The sequence below is a fragment of the Doryrhamphus excisus genome, chromosome 10 (assembly GCF_030265055.1).
Source record: "Doryrhamphus excisus isolate RoL2022-K1 chromosome 10, RoL_Dexc_1.0, whole genome shotgun sequence".
Classification (NCBI taxonomy): domain Eukaryota; kingdom Metazoa; phylum Chordata; class Actinopteri; order Syngnathiformes; family Syngnathidae; genus Doryrhamphus; species Doryrhamphus excisus.
This window is the reverse complement of record NC_080475.1, coordinates 5,165,704-5,183,024: the sequence shown is the minus strand read 5'-3', so window position 1 is coordinate 5,183,024 and position 17,321 is coordinate 5,165,704. Positions and strand designations below refer to the sequence as shown.

Genomic DNA, 17,321 nt, shown 5'->3' with positions numbered 1-17,321 from the left:
CCAGGTAATCGAGCAGCGCATTCGAATGGATGCCGGTGGCTGGCGCTGGCGGCACGATGGGGGGTCTTGGCATGTCGAACGGCTTCTTCGTGTGCAAGTCCATTAAACTGCCCCCCATTGTGGGGCTTTGGTAGTTGTCAAACATTTCGCCGGGGTTGTAGCGACCTTGTCCGTTATTGGCTCTAAAGTCATCTCCCGGCCGATCTGGGTAGGATCCTGGACCCATGTCAGAGTCTGGGAACCGGTGATCGGATGGAAAGCCTTGATAGTCTGATGTCTGAAATTCCGCAGGATATTGTTCGTAAGGACCTTCGTTTGGGGGAAACTCCTCGTGAAACGACTGGTCGTCGAACACTGGACCTGGGAAACAAGTGTGGTGCGGCCCATTTAGCCCCATTGCTGGTGCTGGCGGGGGGATGGCCTTAGGAAAAGCAGTAGCTGAGGACAGACGAAAAAAAGAAAAAAAAAGTGAACCCAATATCCCAATATGAAATATTTGATATGGAGAGATTGACTTACGTAATCCTTTGAAAGAAGGTATGTTACAAGGCTCCTTCATGACGACCTAAAGGATCATGAGTCCAAGCGTGAGAAATGGGATCAGGATAAACTTAAAAAAAAAAAAAAAAAAAAAAAAAAAAAAGGCATCCACAGCCACAGTCACTCACCTTGATTTGTCCTCTCCCATCCATCTTCTCCACTTCGGCTGTGATATCCTTAACCTTCTTCTTCAGGGTGGCATCTTTGAGGCACTCCTCCTCCTCAGACGTGACCTTATTGGGGTATTCTTTTTTCTACATAACGGGAAATCACATTTTTATTAACAACATATTTTCAACTTTTTGTTAAAAGACCAGAGTCAGGTAGCGCATTTTATTATTGTATGTACCAACCCCCCCCCGAGCACTACACAGTCTACAAAAAGAAAAGATATAGCTAATAACATATAGCTAATAATCTGACACGTTTACAGATAAAATCATACAAATAAGTAAATAAATAAAATAAATAATAAATATATAAAAATATGATATAATTGATATATAATGTAATTAATAATATAATTATAATATATATAATAAATTATATATATATATATATATATATATATATATATATATATATATATATATATATATATATATAATATGTAGATTAAATATAATATATAATAAATACAATTAGCCAAATAATTCAAGGTGGACTGTTAGAATTATAAGCAAATACAAATATATACATATATATATATATATAAATATATATACATATACAAATAAATACATAATAAATATAATATATTAAATATAATATATATAATAATAAAATTTATATATATATATATAATTAATCATTATAATATATAATAAATAAATAAAATTAGACAAATAATTAAAGGTGGACTGTTATAATTATAAGCGTAAAATAGTGTGTGTGTTATAAAAAATATATATTCTGGCCCCCCGGACAGTTTTGTTAACTCAATGCGGCCCACGAGTCCAAAAGTTTGCCCACCTCTGCTCTATACAAATAAAAATTTATTATTATTATTATTATTATTATTATTATTATTATTGTGCGAGGATTCAAACCTGCAATGAAAGACTGCATCTTCTGAATGCCTTGTGTGTACTGCAGGTGCCTTGCTCAGCTGCAAATTCTGATGTATGCAACTTGCACATTTCCACAGGAAGTTGTCTACTTCCTCTTTTACAGTGTGACTGCCGGTCTGTCAAGTTGTGTTATCTATTTGCAAGAATAAAACTCCTAACAAATTGGTTTTGCACCAACAAACTGGAAGTCTTTCAGAAGAAGGGGCGAACTGTAGGAATGGACTAAAGGATTAAGAAGTGAAAGTCCTGCTTTATCAACAAACTTATACCCGGCTACCTGGAAAAACTGCTGTGAAATTGTTCTTATTGTCATTGATTCAACTCAATTGAACTCATCGAACGACTCACCAAGTATCGCAGGTTGTGTCTCCAGCTTTTCACGTGAGCAACCATGTCTTGCAGCAAGCGTGACACCGAGCAAATTTTGCACAGGTAGTGCGGCGGGACGGTCTTACTGGGGCTGCGGTACTCCCACACATACTGGAGGCCTGCGAACATGTCGTATTTTGGTATTTTGGCAGCGAAAGTCCAAGTACCAGGAATGTGCAAAAGAATTACTTGCTTACCAAGCATAGGCTCTATGATCTTGTTCAACACTTTTCCGAGAGAGGGCACGGTCTGGAAGGATGCTCCTTTGGCATACACTGGCATCACATAACAATGGTTAGTGCGAAAATAGTATCAAAATAGAAAATAGTATGAAAAGGAATGAAGAAAATGTGCTTCATGTCACGGGAAATATGGCAGTTTAAGGTCATTTTGTTTTCTTCCATGTGTATTAATTCCATTCTGTTGTGAGGCTCACACCGCATCCATCGTGGCCACCGGTAGCATTCCATAAGATTGAAATTCCCGTTGTAGGCTAACACAAGCTCGGTGCGACGCTGCTTCGTCTGCATTTTCCGTACGGCAACACGGAAAGAATCCGTTCATGTTCGCACCTTTTTTTTTCCGGGGCGTCGCTGACATCAGACATCATTAAATAATAAACATGAAAAATTAAAATATAAATTACACACGTGCATTTGGTTGACCAGAACGCGTGTGATCTCAGAAAGGTACTTTTATTTACGTCTGACGGGCCGAAAATTAAACCCATTGCACAATTTGAAATGTTCACATTCAGTATCTTAGCTAGTTGGTTGGTGTCAATATGGAGCACCCCCCACACAGAGCTACACCAATAATTCAATGTCAAGGTTCTGCCTTTGTTTCAGCATGTGACACACCACTGCCCCATGCTAAGGATTTTTGCTATTCAAGGTAAAAAAAAAAAAGCAAACCTGCTCTGCAAAATGCATACAGGTTGACAAGTCTGCCACATGGTGGCAAATTTGGGTACAACAAAATGTACTGGTCTCCATTGAACAAGAGCACCGGATGACGGCACACAAGCCCAATCTCTGAGAGCATCAGAGCGGCGGAGGACCCGCCACCGCTCCCGTCATGCGAAGCAGAGGGGACGTCAAGGCCCCAAGCTTCAAGCTTCGGTTTTCTCAGCACAGGCAGCGGTACCATGTATGGAAGACTTACCTATGTCATCAGCCTGCTGCAGAAACTGCTTTCCCTGTCAGTGGGAGGGAATAAGTCCACATAAAGGAGAAAGACACATACAGGCATTAGTGACACCTTGACACCTACTAGCTGTGGACCAAACGTCTCCGCGATGTACACCACACCACATCACATGACTGCCCTGCATCGGCAACGGCCTGTCATGGATACGGGGTGTACCGATTCTCACCAAGTGAGAATTGGGTGCATTGGGTTCAAAAGGCTACACAGACACTCGGTGAATGAGTCACGTCAAAACATTGAGGTCGAGACCTCAATCATATCATAAAGACATGTTGAGAAAAAAATATATATATTACCATAATCTACAGTCCATTAAGGATGCGTTCACACTTGAAGTCTGGTACTAATGGTCCAGACCAAAACAGTTAAAATGATACTTGGTGACTTTAGCGTTCACACTTTTGTCAGCAGACTAAATAACACTCACTCGCCATGGTTACGGTCACATCTGCTGACGTCACATCGCGGTCGGCGTTCACGCTTACCCGCTCGGGACGACGGTCCGCTGGCAGGCAGACCAAGACCCACCTCTCAGGCAGTCTCTGTCCCAATGCAGTACAGTCCTGAACAGCGTTCAGACTTGACCAAATGAACGGTACTGGCGGAGCAAACGGGCTCGAGCCCGTTTTAACCGGACTAAAAAATGACAAGTGTGAACGCACCCCTATAGTATATGGAGTTTGCAGCAACCTGAATCAAACATAGCACAGCCACCCATTTGCTATATTAAAAAGGCAAGGTGCAGGTGTATTGGTTACGTTAATATTTGTATATATTTTTAAACATTTTTGCAAATTGTGGTTGCGGCTATACGGTGTGTTTATTTTGTTAATTTGAGGTTTGTTTGTTTTTTCTGAACTGGATTGACATAATTCTCTATAGGAATACTTGCTTTGGTTAGAGTCCGTTTTAGTTTGAGTCGGACCTTTGGGAACAGATTCATGACGTTAACAAAGGTACCACTGCATTTTATATTTACAGCACTTTCCTGTTTTCATTTGCTTTACGGCATTCGTGTGTTTTTCGTTTTGGGTCATTTTGTTTGAAGTTGTTGGGAGAGAATGTGGGTGTTAAACACTCATTTTCCTCTTTAGTGACAAACAAATTATTAAAAAAAAGGTCGTTCTGTACTTACCTTGGGGTTTTTGCCCTTCTTCTGCTTAAATTGAGCCGTTGTGTTTGGGTTGCCGTTCTTAAAGTGACAGACCGATGCCCCAGACTCCATTTCTTCTTTCTTTGCTGCTGGTTTAAACAATTGATTCACACAAAGTCACATTAAGAAGAAAGAGTTGCACACTCGTTAAATTATATAATAAGTTATAAATAAATTATTTCATATGCGATGGCGGTTCGAGTGATGTTTTGTTTCGTTTGGGGCCTAGTCACGCCATTTTGAAAGGCAGTTTAATGTTTCTAATATAACTACGCCAATAAGCTTTATGTAAGACAGACTGCAAACCAAACATCATTTATCAGCCTATATAAGCGTTTCGAAATTTACCTGAGATCAGTTAATACGCATGAAAATATCCTTGGACTTCTGGCAGTCGATCCAAAAGACGAAAGCTGTGAGAGGTGACTAAATTGTGTCCATGGGAGATACCCCCGAGAAAGACAAGGACAGCCCGGAGATGTGCCTGCTTAAAAATGTATGATTATTTTTTTCTTTTTACTGAATTGTGGTACCGATATACCAATACCAAAAATATATGAATACAACACAAACACAATTTGTCCCTGAAAGTTGGAATTTAAAAGTAAATATTAAAAACAAAAATCATTAGTCCCAGGCATTTACGACGGCGACTATGTAGTGTGTTGCTGTTGTACACCCGGACACACCGTTGTAGACTGAAGGAGAACTGTGAAAGGTATTGAACACGCTGATATTTTTACTCAAATATAGCAGCGATATCGTACACTTGTCACGTTGTTTGTGCATTAAAACGTTACTGCACGTATTGCCTCGTCGTACCAAAATTAGATTTTCCGCCACGAATGTTTTATTCTGTAAGCCCCGCCGCCGGTTTGAAAAAAGAGGCGGTGGTTATGAAAACATGCACACTTTAATCAGAACCGATCGGGGCACATAGTTAACATTGTGCCTTTTTCCTTCAAATCCAGACAACTGAAAGTGTGCTACAGTTTAAATCTTGGAGCCGAGACCTTAGAGTGACGTAAGTTCCCTCAAACACGCTGATGATGATGTTCTGTTAGCTTGCTAATGCTACTAATAGACACAGCTGTCCAGTACAATGTATATACTGTATATATGGATCTAACTTCCACGAACCGATTTTGATAATTGGCAATATGTAGTGCATATCGATTCATTAAATTCTCAATTGCTTTGCAAAGACACACTACCAGCCTTTAAATGCCACCTTTACCTTGATGTTCATGAATAGGTTTGGCATCAGATTGTTGCAATGAAATCCAAGAAGAAGAAGAGACAGGATGACTTCCAAAAGGTCAAGTTAAAAGTGGGAAAGAAGAAGCCCAGAGCTGACAACGCCACCAATACAAACTTCCGAACGAAGGGAATACATCTACCTGAGCAGCTGAGGACGGACACCAGTGGTCCCACCACCCACAGACAGCTTGGCATCAACGTAAGTCCAGTGTCTGTGCCTTCAGGATATAAAACACCGCTCTGGAATTGTTATGGAACGCTGCTTTGTGCGCTTTATCTTTACCAGGACCTGTTGTCCCAGCTTCACCATTACAACGCCAACGTGAAACACAGTGCCTTGCTGGGTTTGAGAGAGCTGCTGTCCGTGAACCCGTCTCTGTTAGAGCAGCATCTGTCACGTTTGCTCTCAGAGGTGGCTGCTGTGTTCACTGACAAGGATGGAAACGTTCGTGTGGCCGCCACACGTGTGCTCAGGTTAGTGAGTCAACTGACCATGTAAATTACTATTTTTTTTTAGCCTTCCCGTAACTGCTTCTATTCAATTAATAACTTGTGTTACAGGGGTTTCCAGTACATTTATTTGTGGCGGTCCACCACAAATAAATTTAAATCGCCACTGATGAATTTGGCCATGCTTTGCACTCACCATTGTGCCTCATCCCGTAACGGCTTCAGATCAAATAATAACTTGTGTTACAGGGGTTTCCAGTACATTTATTTGTGGCGGTCCACCACAAATACATTTAAATCGCCACTGATGAATTTTGCTGTTACTTTGCACTCACTTACTAGGAGGCCCATTGTGCCTCATCCCGTAACAATTTCAGATCAAATAATAACTTGTGTTACAGGGGTTTCATTTGTGGCGGTCCACCACAAATACATTTAAATTGCCACTGATGAATTTGGCCATGCTTTGCACTCACCATTGTGCCTCATCACGTAACGGCTTCAGATCAAATAATAACTTGTGTTACAGGGGTTTCCAGTACATTTATTTGTGGCGGTCCACCACAAATACATTTAAATCGCCATTGACGAATTGTGCTCTTACTTTGCACTCACTTACTAGTAGGCCCATTGTGCCTCATCTGGTAACAACTTCAGATCCAATAATAACTTGTGTTACAGGGGTTTGCAGTACATTTATTTGTGGCGGTCCACCACAAATAAATCTGGCCCTATATATATATTTGCGTGTGAATCGCTAGCAAAACAGGTGTCCTTTTTACCTCTCAATCTCCCTAAAACAACACTGACTTAAATTGCAGGTATATTTCCCAGTCTGTGCCTGCGGAACGAGTGGCCCCCTTTTTCCCCCTCCTCAGTGCCCACCTGTGTTGTGCCATGACTCACATTGAGTTGGGCATCCAAGAAGACGCCATGAAGGTCCTGGACGTGCTGCTGGAGCACTACCCGGCCCTGCTCGCGGCACGGCCCGCCGTCCTCCTCACCAACTTCCTGGAGCTAATCTCTCACAGGCAGAGCAGCACGGGCGCTAAAAAGGACCAGGATCCCAAGGGACGCACGTGGGCCCTCTCGGTCAACCCCTGCAGAACCGTGACCAGCCAGCAGTGGCGCCTCTCCGTGCTCCTCAGGTACGTGGGCGGCATCTGAAAAAGCGCTCGTTCAATGCTTGATGATGATCTTGTTTGCGTTTCAGGCTGGGACGTTTTCTCCAAGCGGTCGTGGAGGAAAGACCGGTGGAGGATTGTGACACGTCCGTGCCGGCCGAGGGGCTTTTCGGCGTGAGCGGCGAGAGCAGGATCACGCCTCTGAATCTGATCTGGGGAGAACTCGGGAACAGCAAGATTGAAGTTAAGGTGTACGAGCATTCCGGGAGTAAACCGACGCCGCATTCCACTTTCAAACTCCGGTACGAATCCTACGGGAATGTTGATCCGATACGCACACAGTCGTCATTGTCTGAACACCTGGCAACACCAGCTAGCATCTCCACTGGTGTACTTTTCACTCGGGTGGTCTCCCACCACCTTCATCTTGGAGGTGCGTTTGGGGTCCTTATCAATGTTGGAAAACTGACATGGGGCCCCATTTTCGTGGAATTAGAATTCAATGTTAGCGTCAACAAACCACAGCTCCCCCTGCGGTGGTGGCAGCACTCGTGTAGCCCCATAATTATCTTGTTGCCAGGTATTTAGACAATAATGACTATCATTGGGTAGTAAATATATACTGTACATACAAACTGTACACATAGTACTGTAATAAAAATGCTGACTGAGTACCGTATTTTATCGTCCGTGTAGACCAGAGTCTGAACACGGAGGAGACGCGTGCGAAGGTTTGAACTCGGCCGATGCTGTGCGGAGCTTCGCAGCCACGCTGGTCCCGCTCCTGCTGGAAGTGTGGGTGGAGGCCAACGCCAGCGATTCGCCGAGCAGCAACTCCGATGGGGGTCACCTGCTCAGGCCGGACGCCATGTCGGTCATGTTCCAGGTCTTGACGATTTTGCAGCTGCTCCGCAAACTGGCACCACGGCAGGAGCATCAAGACGCCCTGGTGAGATCAGGGCAGCACCGGGACTCGTGTGTTGATGAGCAGGATTCAGTCTGATCCCCCCCCCCCTCTCCTTATTGTGTGTGTCTAGGATGCGTGGTTCCGGAAAGAATACTTGGGGGATTTCAAGCAGTACTTCATGAAAAACTTTCCCTACGGTCTTCAGGACACGCCCAAACAGAAAAAGAAGGTTAATCTCAAAAGGTAAGAAGTTTTTTTTAATGTAGTTGGAATGTTGTATTGATATTTGGATGGCTGAAAACGCTTGGTTTCAAAAGGCGTGGTAAAAACCGTTCCTTTGTGATGTCACAGAGGGGCCGACTTCCTTGTTAGGAAGCACTTTGGGCATGTGACCAATCACAGTGCAGTGGGCATGCCCTGGAATAAATTAAAAATGACCGTTTCGGCAGGGAGCACAAAAATCAAAGGAAATCCAGCTGGAATAGGTGCAGATTCTGGAAGATCTAAAAAGTTAGAATGTTGTATTGATATTTGGATGGCTGAAAACGCTTGGTTTCAAAAGGCGTGGTAAAAACCGTTCCTTTGTGATGTCACAGAGGGGCCCACTTCCTTATATGCTTCATAGTTAGGAAGCACTTTGGGCATGTGACCAATCACAGTGCAGTGGGCATGCCCTGGAATAAATTAAAAATGACCGTTTCGGCAGGGAGCGCAAAATGAAAGGAAATCCAGATGGAATAGGTGCAGATTCTGGAAGATCTAAAAAGTTGAGTAATATGACAACATTGTGTGTATGTGGATAAAACTACACGCCAGAGTTTTTTCTTACCGGTTACTTGTTATTATTCATTAGTTTGAGGAATAACACTTTCTAAGTGGTGGTCAAAATGTTCGATGCCACAGGAAAAATGGTAAAAACTCTCACCTTGACTGTCCTACCTGCAGGGGTATCCATACGGCGTCGGCCCCCGATGTGAGCGTGGACCCTCTGGCGTTGAACATCACACTCTGCCAGGTCATGGTCTCTCTGGGCCAGAGGCAGGGTGGCGGCCGGGAGGCGGACGGCGGCTGGCTGACACCTCTGAGGACGTTCGTGCGAGACACTCTGGGCGGCGACGTGAAGCTGAGCTACCGGCAGCTGCACATGCTGCTCGGCACCGTGTGGAAAATGGTGCTCACGCAAAAGAGCAAAAGTGAGCCAAAGCCAGAAATCCGATGCGGATTTGCCAATTTAGACGACAGGAATGCGTTAACTCATTTCGTGTGTGTGTGCTGATCTGGGTTCAGCAGTGACCGAGGACCTGTTTGCGGCGGCGTATGCATACTACCAACAGAGGCACCTGACGCTGCAGACCAGATCTCTCCTGCTGTCCTTCTACAGCAAGATCTACCTCCACGAGCAAGGACATTCACATGTTGCCAGGTGAGCACAATGGAGCACGACATCTACTGGGAGGAGCTTTAACGCTGACCACCCGTGACAAATAAATACACTCGCCTTGCTTTGAAGGAGCAAGGTGCTGGGCCAGTGGCTGGCGTCGCTTCCTGTGCAGTTGTCCCAGCTGGGCCACCGGAATCCCGGTCTTTCCGCGTTGCTTATCCAGTCCATCCAGGCTGCGGCCTCCAGGGGCAACAAAGACCTGCTCAACAGTCTGCAGACGCATGCCTGCAAGCTCTACGGTACGACATGCTCTTCACGCTCACATGTCCTAATCGGGTAGTATAGTGGGGGTTTCTAACATGTGCATGATTGGGAATGGGGAATGGGAATGACTCAACACCACTGTGGTCATCCTGACATTCATTCATTTTCTACCGCTTATCCTCATGAGGGTCGCGGGGGGTGCTGGAGCCTATCCCAGCTGTCTTCGAGGCGAGAGGCGGGGTACACCCTGGACTGGTGGCCAGCCAATCACAGGGCACATATAGACAAACAACCATTCACACTCACATTCATACCTATGGACAATTTGGAGTCGCTAATTAACCTAGCATGTTTTTGGAATGTGGGAGGAAACCGGAGTACCCGGAAGAAAACCCACGTATGCACGGGGAGAACATGCAAACTCCACACAGAGATGGCCGAGGGTGGAACTGAACTCGGGTCTCATAGCTGTGAGGTCTGCGCGCGAACCACTAGACCACCGTGCAGCCCATTACCAAATATTGTAGACATAATCAGATGAGATGAGATGCGTCGTCACGCTTGAAGGTCATTTTAGCTACAGAAGGTACAGACGGTTCTTCTCTGTGTTCAGTTGGTGAAAGTCATCAGTCCGTCGGGGTCATTTTTACACCTTCGGGGATCATCCGATTGATTCCCATCCAAAACATGACTGATATCATAGCCTTGTTGTGACATGGTGGCCATCCATAACATCACGATGGCAAAAACACTAATCAAAGATCTTCTATATATGCCAGGGATGCTCTGCTATTGTTAAGCAATAGCCCAAAAGCAGTGGTGAAGGACACTAGGGGTTCTGTCATGGTAGCAATCTGCTGTATGTTGGCATAGTCGGGTTGTTGTGATACGAGGAAGCAGCAGAAGGAGAAGGAGGCGAGGGGGAACTTCTGGCAGTCTACCATCACAAGAGTCCTTTTGTCCGAGGTCTTCTGACATCAGCATGTGCGTCAGAGAACGACACACGCACGCTATCAAAGTGTTTCATGGCATCAAAAAAAATTTTTTTTTTGCTGCACATGTGCCCGCAGTCTACAAGGCGGTACGTACAAATCTTCTTGGATCTTCTAGACGTCACCGTTAGTGCAGATGAAATCATATCAATGGTATCAAAACATATTCAAAAATAAGCTGGTATTTAATTCAAAAAACATGTCAAGGGCTGCACGGCGGTCGAGTGGTTAGCGCACAGACCTCACAGCTAGGAGACCCGAGTTCAATTCCACCCTCGGCCGTGGAGTTTGCACGTTCTCCCCGTGCATGCGTGGGTTTTCTCCAGGTACTCCGGTTTCCTCCCACATTCCAAAAACATGCTAGGTTAATTAGCCACTCCAAATTGTCCATAGGTATGAATGTGAGTGTGAATGGTTGTTTGTCTATATGTGCCCTGTGATTGGCTGGCCACCAGTCCAGGGTGTACCCCGCCTCTCTCGCCCGAAGACAGCTGGGATAGGCTCCAGCACCCCCGCGACCCTCGTGAGGATAAGCGGTAGAAAATGAATGAATTAACTCATGTCAAAACAGGAAGGTGCTGGTGGTTGATGAACCGATGAATTGAATTTACATTATTTCTTATGGCAAAATTTGATGTGGTTAGCGTCCGTTTCGGTTAGAGTCTGACCTTCTGGAATAAGTGAACGACGCTAACCAAGGTTCCACTGTAATTACCCAATAACTGTCTGTGGGGTAATGCTCCCACAGCACAAATTTTAAATTGACCAAAAAGAGGGTGCGGTGCAAAATGACAAAAATCTGTCTTGTATCTCCCCGAAGATCCACAGGAAGGCGCTGTGGTTCTTTTGCCGGCAGAGTCCCAGCAGCGACTGGTGCAGCTGCTCTACTTCCTGCCCAAGATGTCCTGCCCGCTTCTGGCCAACCTGAGCGGCTGCTGCACGGCCGGGCGAATCTCGGCCGGTCTTGCCGGCTCGCTGATTGGCATTTTACACCTGAGGTGAGCTTCTTTGTATCGCTTTTGCACGCCACGCAGAGTACACCACCGGGGCCAAAACATGGCGGTAACGCTAATACTGAAATCACGACTATTTTCCAGATGTACTAAACGCAGAAGTAGAAATAACACTGATACTGACGTGTACGTCGGCCCGTGAAGTACCACGCTGCCACCATGAGAGGGCACTAGCGCCCTGTCCCACCGACTCCAAGCAAAGCCGCCCGCTCCATCCTGAGTTGTTCCTTGTGTCAGCGCGTTAGGGGTCGTCTCGGTCCAACGGGACGAGAGCGTGGCGACACAAAGAGCTCATTTTGGGAAGCTGGAATGCGGTGTCGTCACGGCGACGGATAGTAGTTTTCTGCTCATCACAAACGCTGTGTTTGTGTGCGGGCCGCCGGGGCCGCTGTTGCTCGCAGCCGCTCGTATGCGCTTCGGGGCACGGGCCCCGTTTCATAAGTAAATCAATGTTTCCTCATAATCCTGTCAATTATAGAGGAATGGTGGAACCTCCAAAGTTGAACACAGCGGTTTGCCTCCGAGTTGTTCGAATTCGGACCTGACGCAAGTAAGGACGCTGGAACCTTGGTTAGCATCATTCATTTGTTCTGGGAGGTCTGACTTTAACCAAAATGGCCGCAAAACGAATCAATTTGTCCCGTAAGAAATAATGGAAATCCAATTCATCCGTTCCAGAAAGTGTTAACTTTTTATAGTGTGGCATGCAGAAAAACTATTTGAAAGCATATTCAAATATATAAATGATGAATGAAAACGGATAAATGAACACTGGACGTTACCATGTGACACGGAGATCAACCACCACCACCTACTTGTTTTGACATGAGTTGTTTCTTCAATTCAGTCATTTTGTACCGCTTATCCTCACGAGGGTCGGGGGGGGGGTGCTGGAGCCTACCCCAGCTGTCTTCGGGCGTGGTACACCCTGGACCGGTGGCCAGCCAATCACAGGGCACATATAGACAAACAACCATTCACACTCTCATTCATACCTATGGACAATTTGGAGTCGCTAATTAACCTAGCATGTTTTTTTTTGGAATGTGGGAGGAAAACCCGGAGTAAACCCACGCATGCACGGGGAGAACATGCGTGGGATTGAACCCTAGTCTCCTAGCTGTGAGGTCTGCGCGCTAACCACTCGACCGCCGTGCAAATATATTTATTCATTCATTTTCTACCGCTTAGGCCAGACTTTGGACATCCCTGAGCTACACAGTAATGCACTTTTCTTTTTTTTTTTTCCCCAGGTCGTCTCTGAGTGGCTGGTCACTGGGGAGCCAGGAAGCGTCTCTGCAGGATGTGGACTACATCAGCTTCCTGTTCTCCACCCTGACGGGCTTCTCGTGCGACCAGCTCTCCCGCCTGGAGGCGTCCCGTGACGCCAGAGTTCCCGCCTCGCCTCTGTCGCCCCTGAAGCTTCACCGCACCCCGCTGGAGCAGTTCACGCACCGCTGGGACGTGGCTGAGGTGCGTTCAGGGTACCTCCTCTATGTCGGGAGCGCGGCTCGAAAGTTTCGGCAACGCACATCAGCGCAGCCACAAGTGAGAGAAGACGGGCGAGTAAAACCGAGAAGTTGATATTGTGATTTTCACATAAGAGCTCAGAGCGCTGAGAGCGTCCCCTGCTTTTATCGCGCGGCGCAGGTTGGAGATGCGCGGTTATCGTCCACGGTGGATATGTTGGAGCTCTAATGAGAGCCGGTGGCGTGATGAGAGCGTGACATTTCTGCACTGAAATTACACTTAACGTAGCCAAGCCTCGGGGCGGGTGGTGTGTGTGCATGTGTGGGGTGGGGGGGGGGCTTGTAATCACTAATTCAGCTCCTCAATTATGGCCTCAGATCCTGCCTCTCTCATTTGCCTGTCGGAGTCAATCACAGCCGAGTGGCGGTAAAGAGGAGGGACGGGGGACGCGATGGGGGGCGGCATTAAGGGACGGACCCGTGTCAACGGCGGTCGGACTAATGAGGCGGGATTGTTTCTAATGACGGGGAGAATGTCAACAGGTGCGGCGCCATGACAAACGTTGGCGTGCGCGTGTTGAAATGAGAAAATCTAATTAGGTGATGATGAAAACGGACGACGGAATTCTGGGAATTATCTGGGAGTGCGGGAAGACGTGGAGACGGGGGGGGGGCACAGATAAAAAAAAGTAATATATTGATGAATCTGCGATATTTCCTAATCGGACCGCTGGTACTTTATATTGGAAATCGTGTGGCGGCGGTTGCGTCATGATCCGGGGCTGCAAGAGTGCTGCCGCTGTCACCGGGGGTGCTGCGGTTAACACGTACTTCAAATAAAGCCGTTGTGTTTGTTTCTATTCATATCGACTTTATCGCCGCGTACAGGAAGTGTGTCACCGTCTGGAAACGCTGGGTTCCAAGACTCAGTGCTTTGAGATCATTCAAAATGGCGTCCACGAGTACCTGGTGAGTACCAAAAAAAAAAAAAAAAACGGGTTTCAGGTCTCGGGGGTTGTCGGCTAACTGTGTGTGTGTCGCAGACTAAGCTGAGGGTGGTGCCCGACAGCATGGCGGCCGGTCTGCTAAGAGCCGTTTCCAGACTCACGGACCCGTCCCTGCTCCCGATGGAACTGGTACTGCGCTTCCTGTCGCGGTGCTGCCTCAGCCTGCTGACTCAGCTGGTCGCCGAGCAGCAGGAGGCGCCCGACGACAGCCCCCACAAAAGGTCCCCCATCGTCTGTTAAAACGCCGAAAAGGAAGCGCGCTTGTTGTTGACACTTTTTTTTGTTTGGCTTCTTCCTGCAGGGAGGCGGTTTGGGCGGCGTGCGTGACGGCGCTGAGCACCGTGCCCCGCCTCCTGAGGATGGTTTTGCAGATACGTGTGGGGGATTTGGCGGAAGATGAGCTGCCCCAGCTGGGACGGGTGTTGACCATGCTGCTGCAGCACACGCCGCTCACCAACCAGATGATGGCCAACACCGGTCTACTGCAAGAAATAATACAACACCTCACGGTACTTATCGTACGCCCGTCCCGAATATTTATCAGAGTATTTCTTCTTTACAAATTAAAGTACTCGTGGCCTCGTAAATACGCTTTTAACATTATTACGGCCCTCTATCATGACTTAACCACTTAACCATAGGGGTGTTATTTTATGTCTACAGGGCTCTAATAATGGGCTTGTCATTGAGCCGAACGTTTGCCGAATTGGCAGCCCCGTTTCCGTCATGCTACCGATTCTGATCAACCGTGGGTGACATTGGCGGATACCGTCACTGATCACATGGTTTCACATGGCACATATAGACAAACAACCATTCACACTCACATTCATACCTATGGACAATTTGGAGTCGCTAATTAACCTAGCATGTTTTTGGAATGTGGGAGGAAACCGGAGTACCCGGAGAAAACCCACACATGCACGGGGAGAACATGCAAACTCCACACAGACATGGCCGAGAGTGGAATTGAACTCGGGTCTCTTAACTGTGAGGCCTGCACACTAACCACTCGGCTAATTAATTAATACATTTTTTTTGTAAAGTTACCTTATTTTTTCCCCACACAAATCATGTTCACGATATTCTAGATATATTTTTTTCACATTGTCAGAGCCCTCCAGACATGAAATAACACCCCTATAGTCACCTTGACATTTCTATGACCCAATATAGTAGATGTAATCATAAATAAGACATTCATTCATTCATTCATTTTCTACCGCTTATCCTCACGAGGGTTGCGGGGGGTGCTGGAGCCTATCCCAGCTGTCTTGGGGCGAGAGGCGGGGTACACCCTGGACTGGTGGCCAGCCAATCACAGGGCACATATAGACAAACAACCATTCACACTCACATTCATACCTATGGACAATTTGGAGTCGCTAATTAACCTAGCATGTTTTTTTTTGGAATGTGGGAGGAAACCGGAGCCCACTTAATTCAATGCTAAAAAAATGTGTATGGTTCGTCTTATATTCGGGTGGATACGTACGTACGGTTTTAGGCTATGTGATGCTAAGTGAGGTTGGTCTTATATTCGGGTGGACACGTACGGCGTTAGCCTCCTCGATGCTAAAGTGTGACATGTCTTGTGTGCGTTACAGAGGTACTCCCGCGGCGCGACCAGGGAGCAATGGCTGACCGACCTGCTCTACTGTTACAGCGTCACCGTGGCCCACGGCACGTCGGCTCAGCGCGGCAACGTTCAAGACATCTACTGACCGCACACACACACACACACACACTTTTACAGACCTCAAGGGCGGCTGCGCTTTGTACACGAGACAGCGGAACCATGTTTGTATTTTTTATTGTGGTAATAACACTTTTTTTTTTTTTTTTAAATGTTGAAAACAACAGAAAATAAAAGCAATGATACAAATTTTGTGTCCATTTTTTTTCCCCAATGAATATTTTCATATTGTAATAAAAAGTACAGTAAACCTCGGATATATCGGATTCAATTGTTCCCACTGGTTTTGTCCGATATAAGCGAAATATATGCGTATACCGGAAAATGTCCGTTTTACGCATATATCGGATTTATATCCGGTATATGCGTAAATGGGATTTTATCCGTTATAAAAAGGCACTTCCTTGACTATGTTTCCAATGTACCTGGACGCGCAGGCAACGCTGCAAACGCTGCAAATGACGTCGTATAGCGGCCTGTCACCATTCGGCGAATCGGAGCGCCACGATGCGGCCATCCGATATATGCGAGGGAAATTTAATGGAAAGGCATTGGAACGGGACTGGAGATTTTGTCCGAAATAGGCGAAATCCGTTATAAAAAATCCGATATATGCAATGAATTTTTATTGGAAATGCATTACAGAAAAATCGGTTCTTTTTTATCTGTCCGTTGTGAGCGAATTTCCGATACATCCGAGTCCGATATATCCGAGGTTTACTGTAATACTTAGTGTGTTCTAACAAGAAACATGAGAAGGAATGCATTATGATTCGTGCGTTAGCATTCGTGCGTGTGTGCGTGCAGGTGGGCTATCCGTATGAGCGGCTGTTGATGGAGCGCCTCATTCGCCACAACAGGAGTAAAGGTTATCTCGGTGTGTGTGAGCCGCAGCGCCGACCAAGAGAGCGGGGAGGGGTGTGGGCGGAGTTGTGTACGTGCGTGTCTCACAATGGATAAAAAGGTTATCTTTTTTACACGCGTCCTTTCTGCAGACTTAACCCCCCCGCCCTGTGAGGTCACGCCTCTGATGTCACGCGGCTTCGTTTTAGAAAGCGTTGCGCTCCGTCCCAACAAAAAAGCTTTGCTTGCGGCCAGCTGAGAAAACATTCAAACACATCCGTCTCTCGGCACTACGTGTCGATTTTGTGTCCTGGTTGGCCCCGGCCCCCCTGCCCGGCGCTATGCGGCCTCAGGTTGTACGAGAAGCGCCTGGCGTGATTCACGGCTTCGGTCAGGTGCACGCGGTCCAAGCCGCTCACTGGATAAGCCACACATATGTTTAGTCCTCCTTGAAAAGCGCCCGCGCCGAGTGAGTGCATGCGAATGGACTTACGTTGGCTTTGAGTACGCAGCGGGAGGTCCAAGTGCAGCTGGGACCCTCGAAGTGAAGGCCCCCGTACGGCCATGGAGTTTC

The 17,321-nt window shown here is 46.6% G+C and overlaps 3 protein-coding genes across 19 annotated transcripts in view; 1 reads left to right on the top strand and 2 right to left on the bottom strand.

Moving 5' to 3' along the window:
- The window catches only part of si:ch211-197h24.6 (uncharacterized), a 10,573-nt gene extending 2,450 nt beyond the window's left edge, over positions 1-8,123 (bottom strand). The window contains exons 1-9 of one of the 6 annotated variants that reach the window (XM_058084490.1): positions 7,851-8,123; positions 4,690-7,214; positions 4,324-4,427; positions 3,144-3,177; positions 2,177-2,254; positions 1,959-2,098; positions 669-794; positions 520-565; positions 2-438 (exon numbers count right to left, since the gene is read on the bottom strand). In XM_058084490.1, the coding sequence (XP_057940473.1) occupies positions 2-438; positions 520-565; positions 669-794; positions 1,959-2,098; positions 2,177-2,254; positions 3,144-3,177; positions 4,324-4,413 (951 nt within the window). In that variant the 5' untranslated portion in view covers positions 4,414-4,427; positions 4,690-7,214; positions 7,851-8,123. Of the gene's footprint in view, position 1; positions 439-519; positions 566-668; positions 795-1,958; positions 2,099-2,176; positions 2,255-3,143; positions 3,178-4,323; positions 4,431-4,689; positions 7,566-7,850 lie in introns of those variants that run through there. The other 5 variants (XM_058084491.1, XM_058084489.1, XM_058084492.1 and 2 more) reach the window with 5 other exon arrangements.
- Positions 4,995-16,100, top strand: tex10 (testis expressed 10). Of its 2 annotated transcripts, XM_058084465.1 has the most exons (17): positions 4,995-5,059; positions 5,313-5,365; positions 5,597-5,800; positions 5,888-6,075; positions 6,873-7,199; positions 7,265-7,477; positions 7,872-8,124; positions 8,213-8,325; positions 9,028-9,275; positions 9,370-9,505; positions 9,593-9,762; positions 11,540-11,717; positions 12,986-13,205; positions 14,090-14,170; positions 14,245-14,429; positions 14,510-14,717; positions 15,816-16,099. In XM_058084465.1, the coding sequence occupies exons 3-17, from the start codon at positions 5,618-5,620 to the stop codon at positions 15,930-15,932; spliced, it is 2,820 nt and encodes a 939-aa protein (XP_057940448.1). In that variant the 5' UTR covers positions 4,995-5,059; positions 5,313-5,365; positions 5,597-5,617; the 3' UTR covers positions 15,933-16,099. The 2 variants fall into 2 exon arrangements, with proteins under 2 accessions (XP_057940448.1, XP_057940449.1); XM_058084466.1 differs by lacking the exon at positions 5,313-5,365 and having other exon boundaries at positions 5,012-5,059; positions 15,816-16,100.
- invs (inversin) overlaps positions 11,304-17,321 on the bottom strand; it is a 48,416-nt gene continuing 42,398 nt past the window's right edge. For 9 of the 11 annotated variants that reach the window (XM_058084454.1, XM_058084455.1, XM_058084457.1 and 6 more), the window contains one exon: positions 11,304-17,321. In XM_058084454.1, the coding sequence (XP_057940437.1) occupies positions 17,038-17,321 (284 nt within the window). In that variant the 3' untranslated portion in view covers positions 11,304-17,037. The other 2 variants (XM_058084459.1, XM_058084464.1) reach the window with 1 other exon arrangement.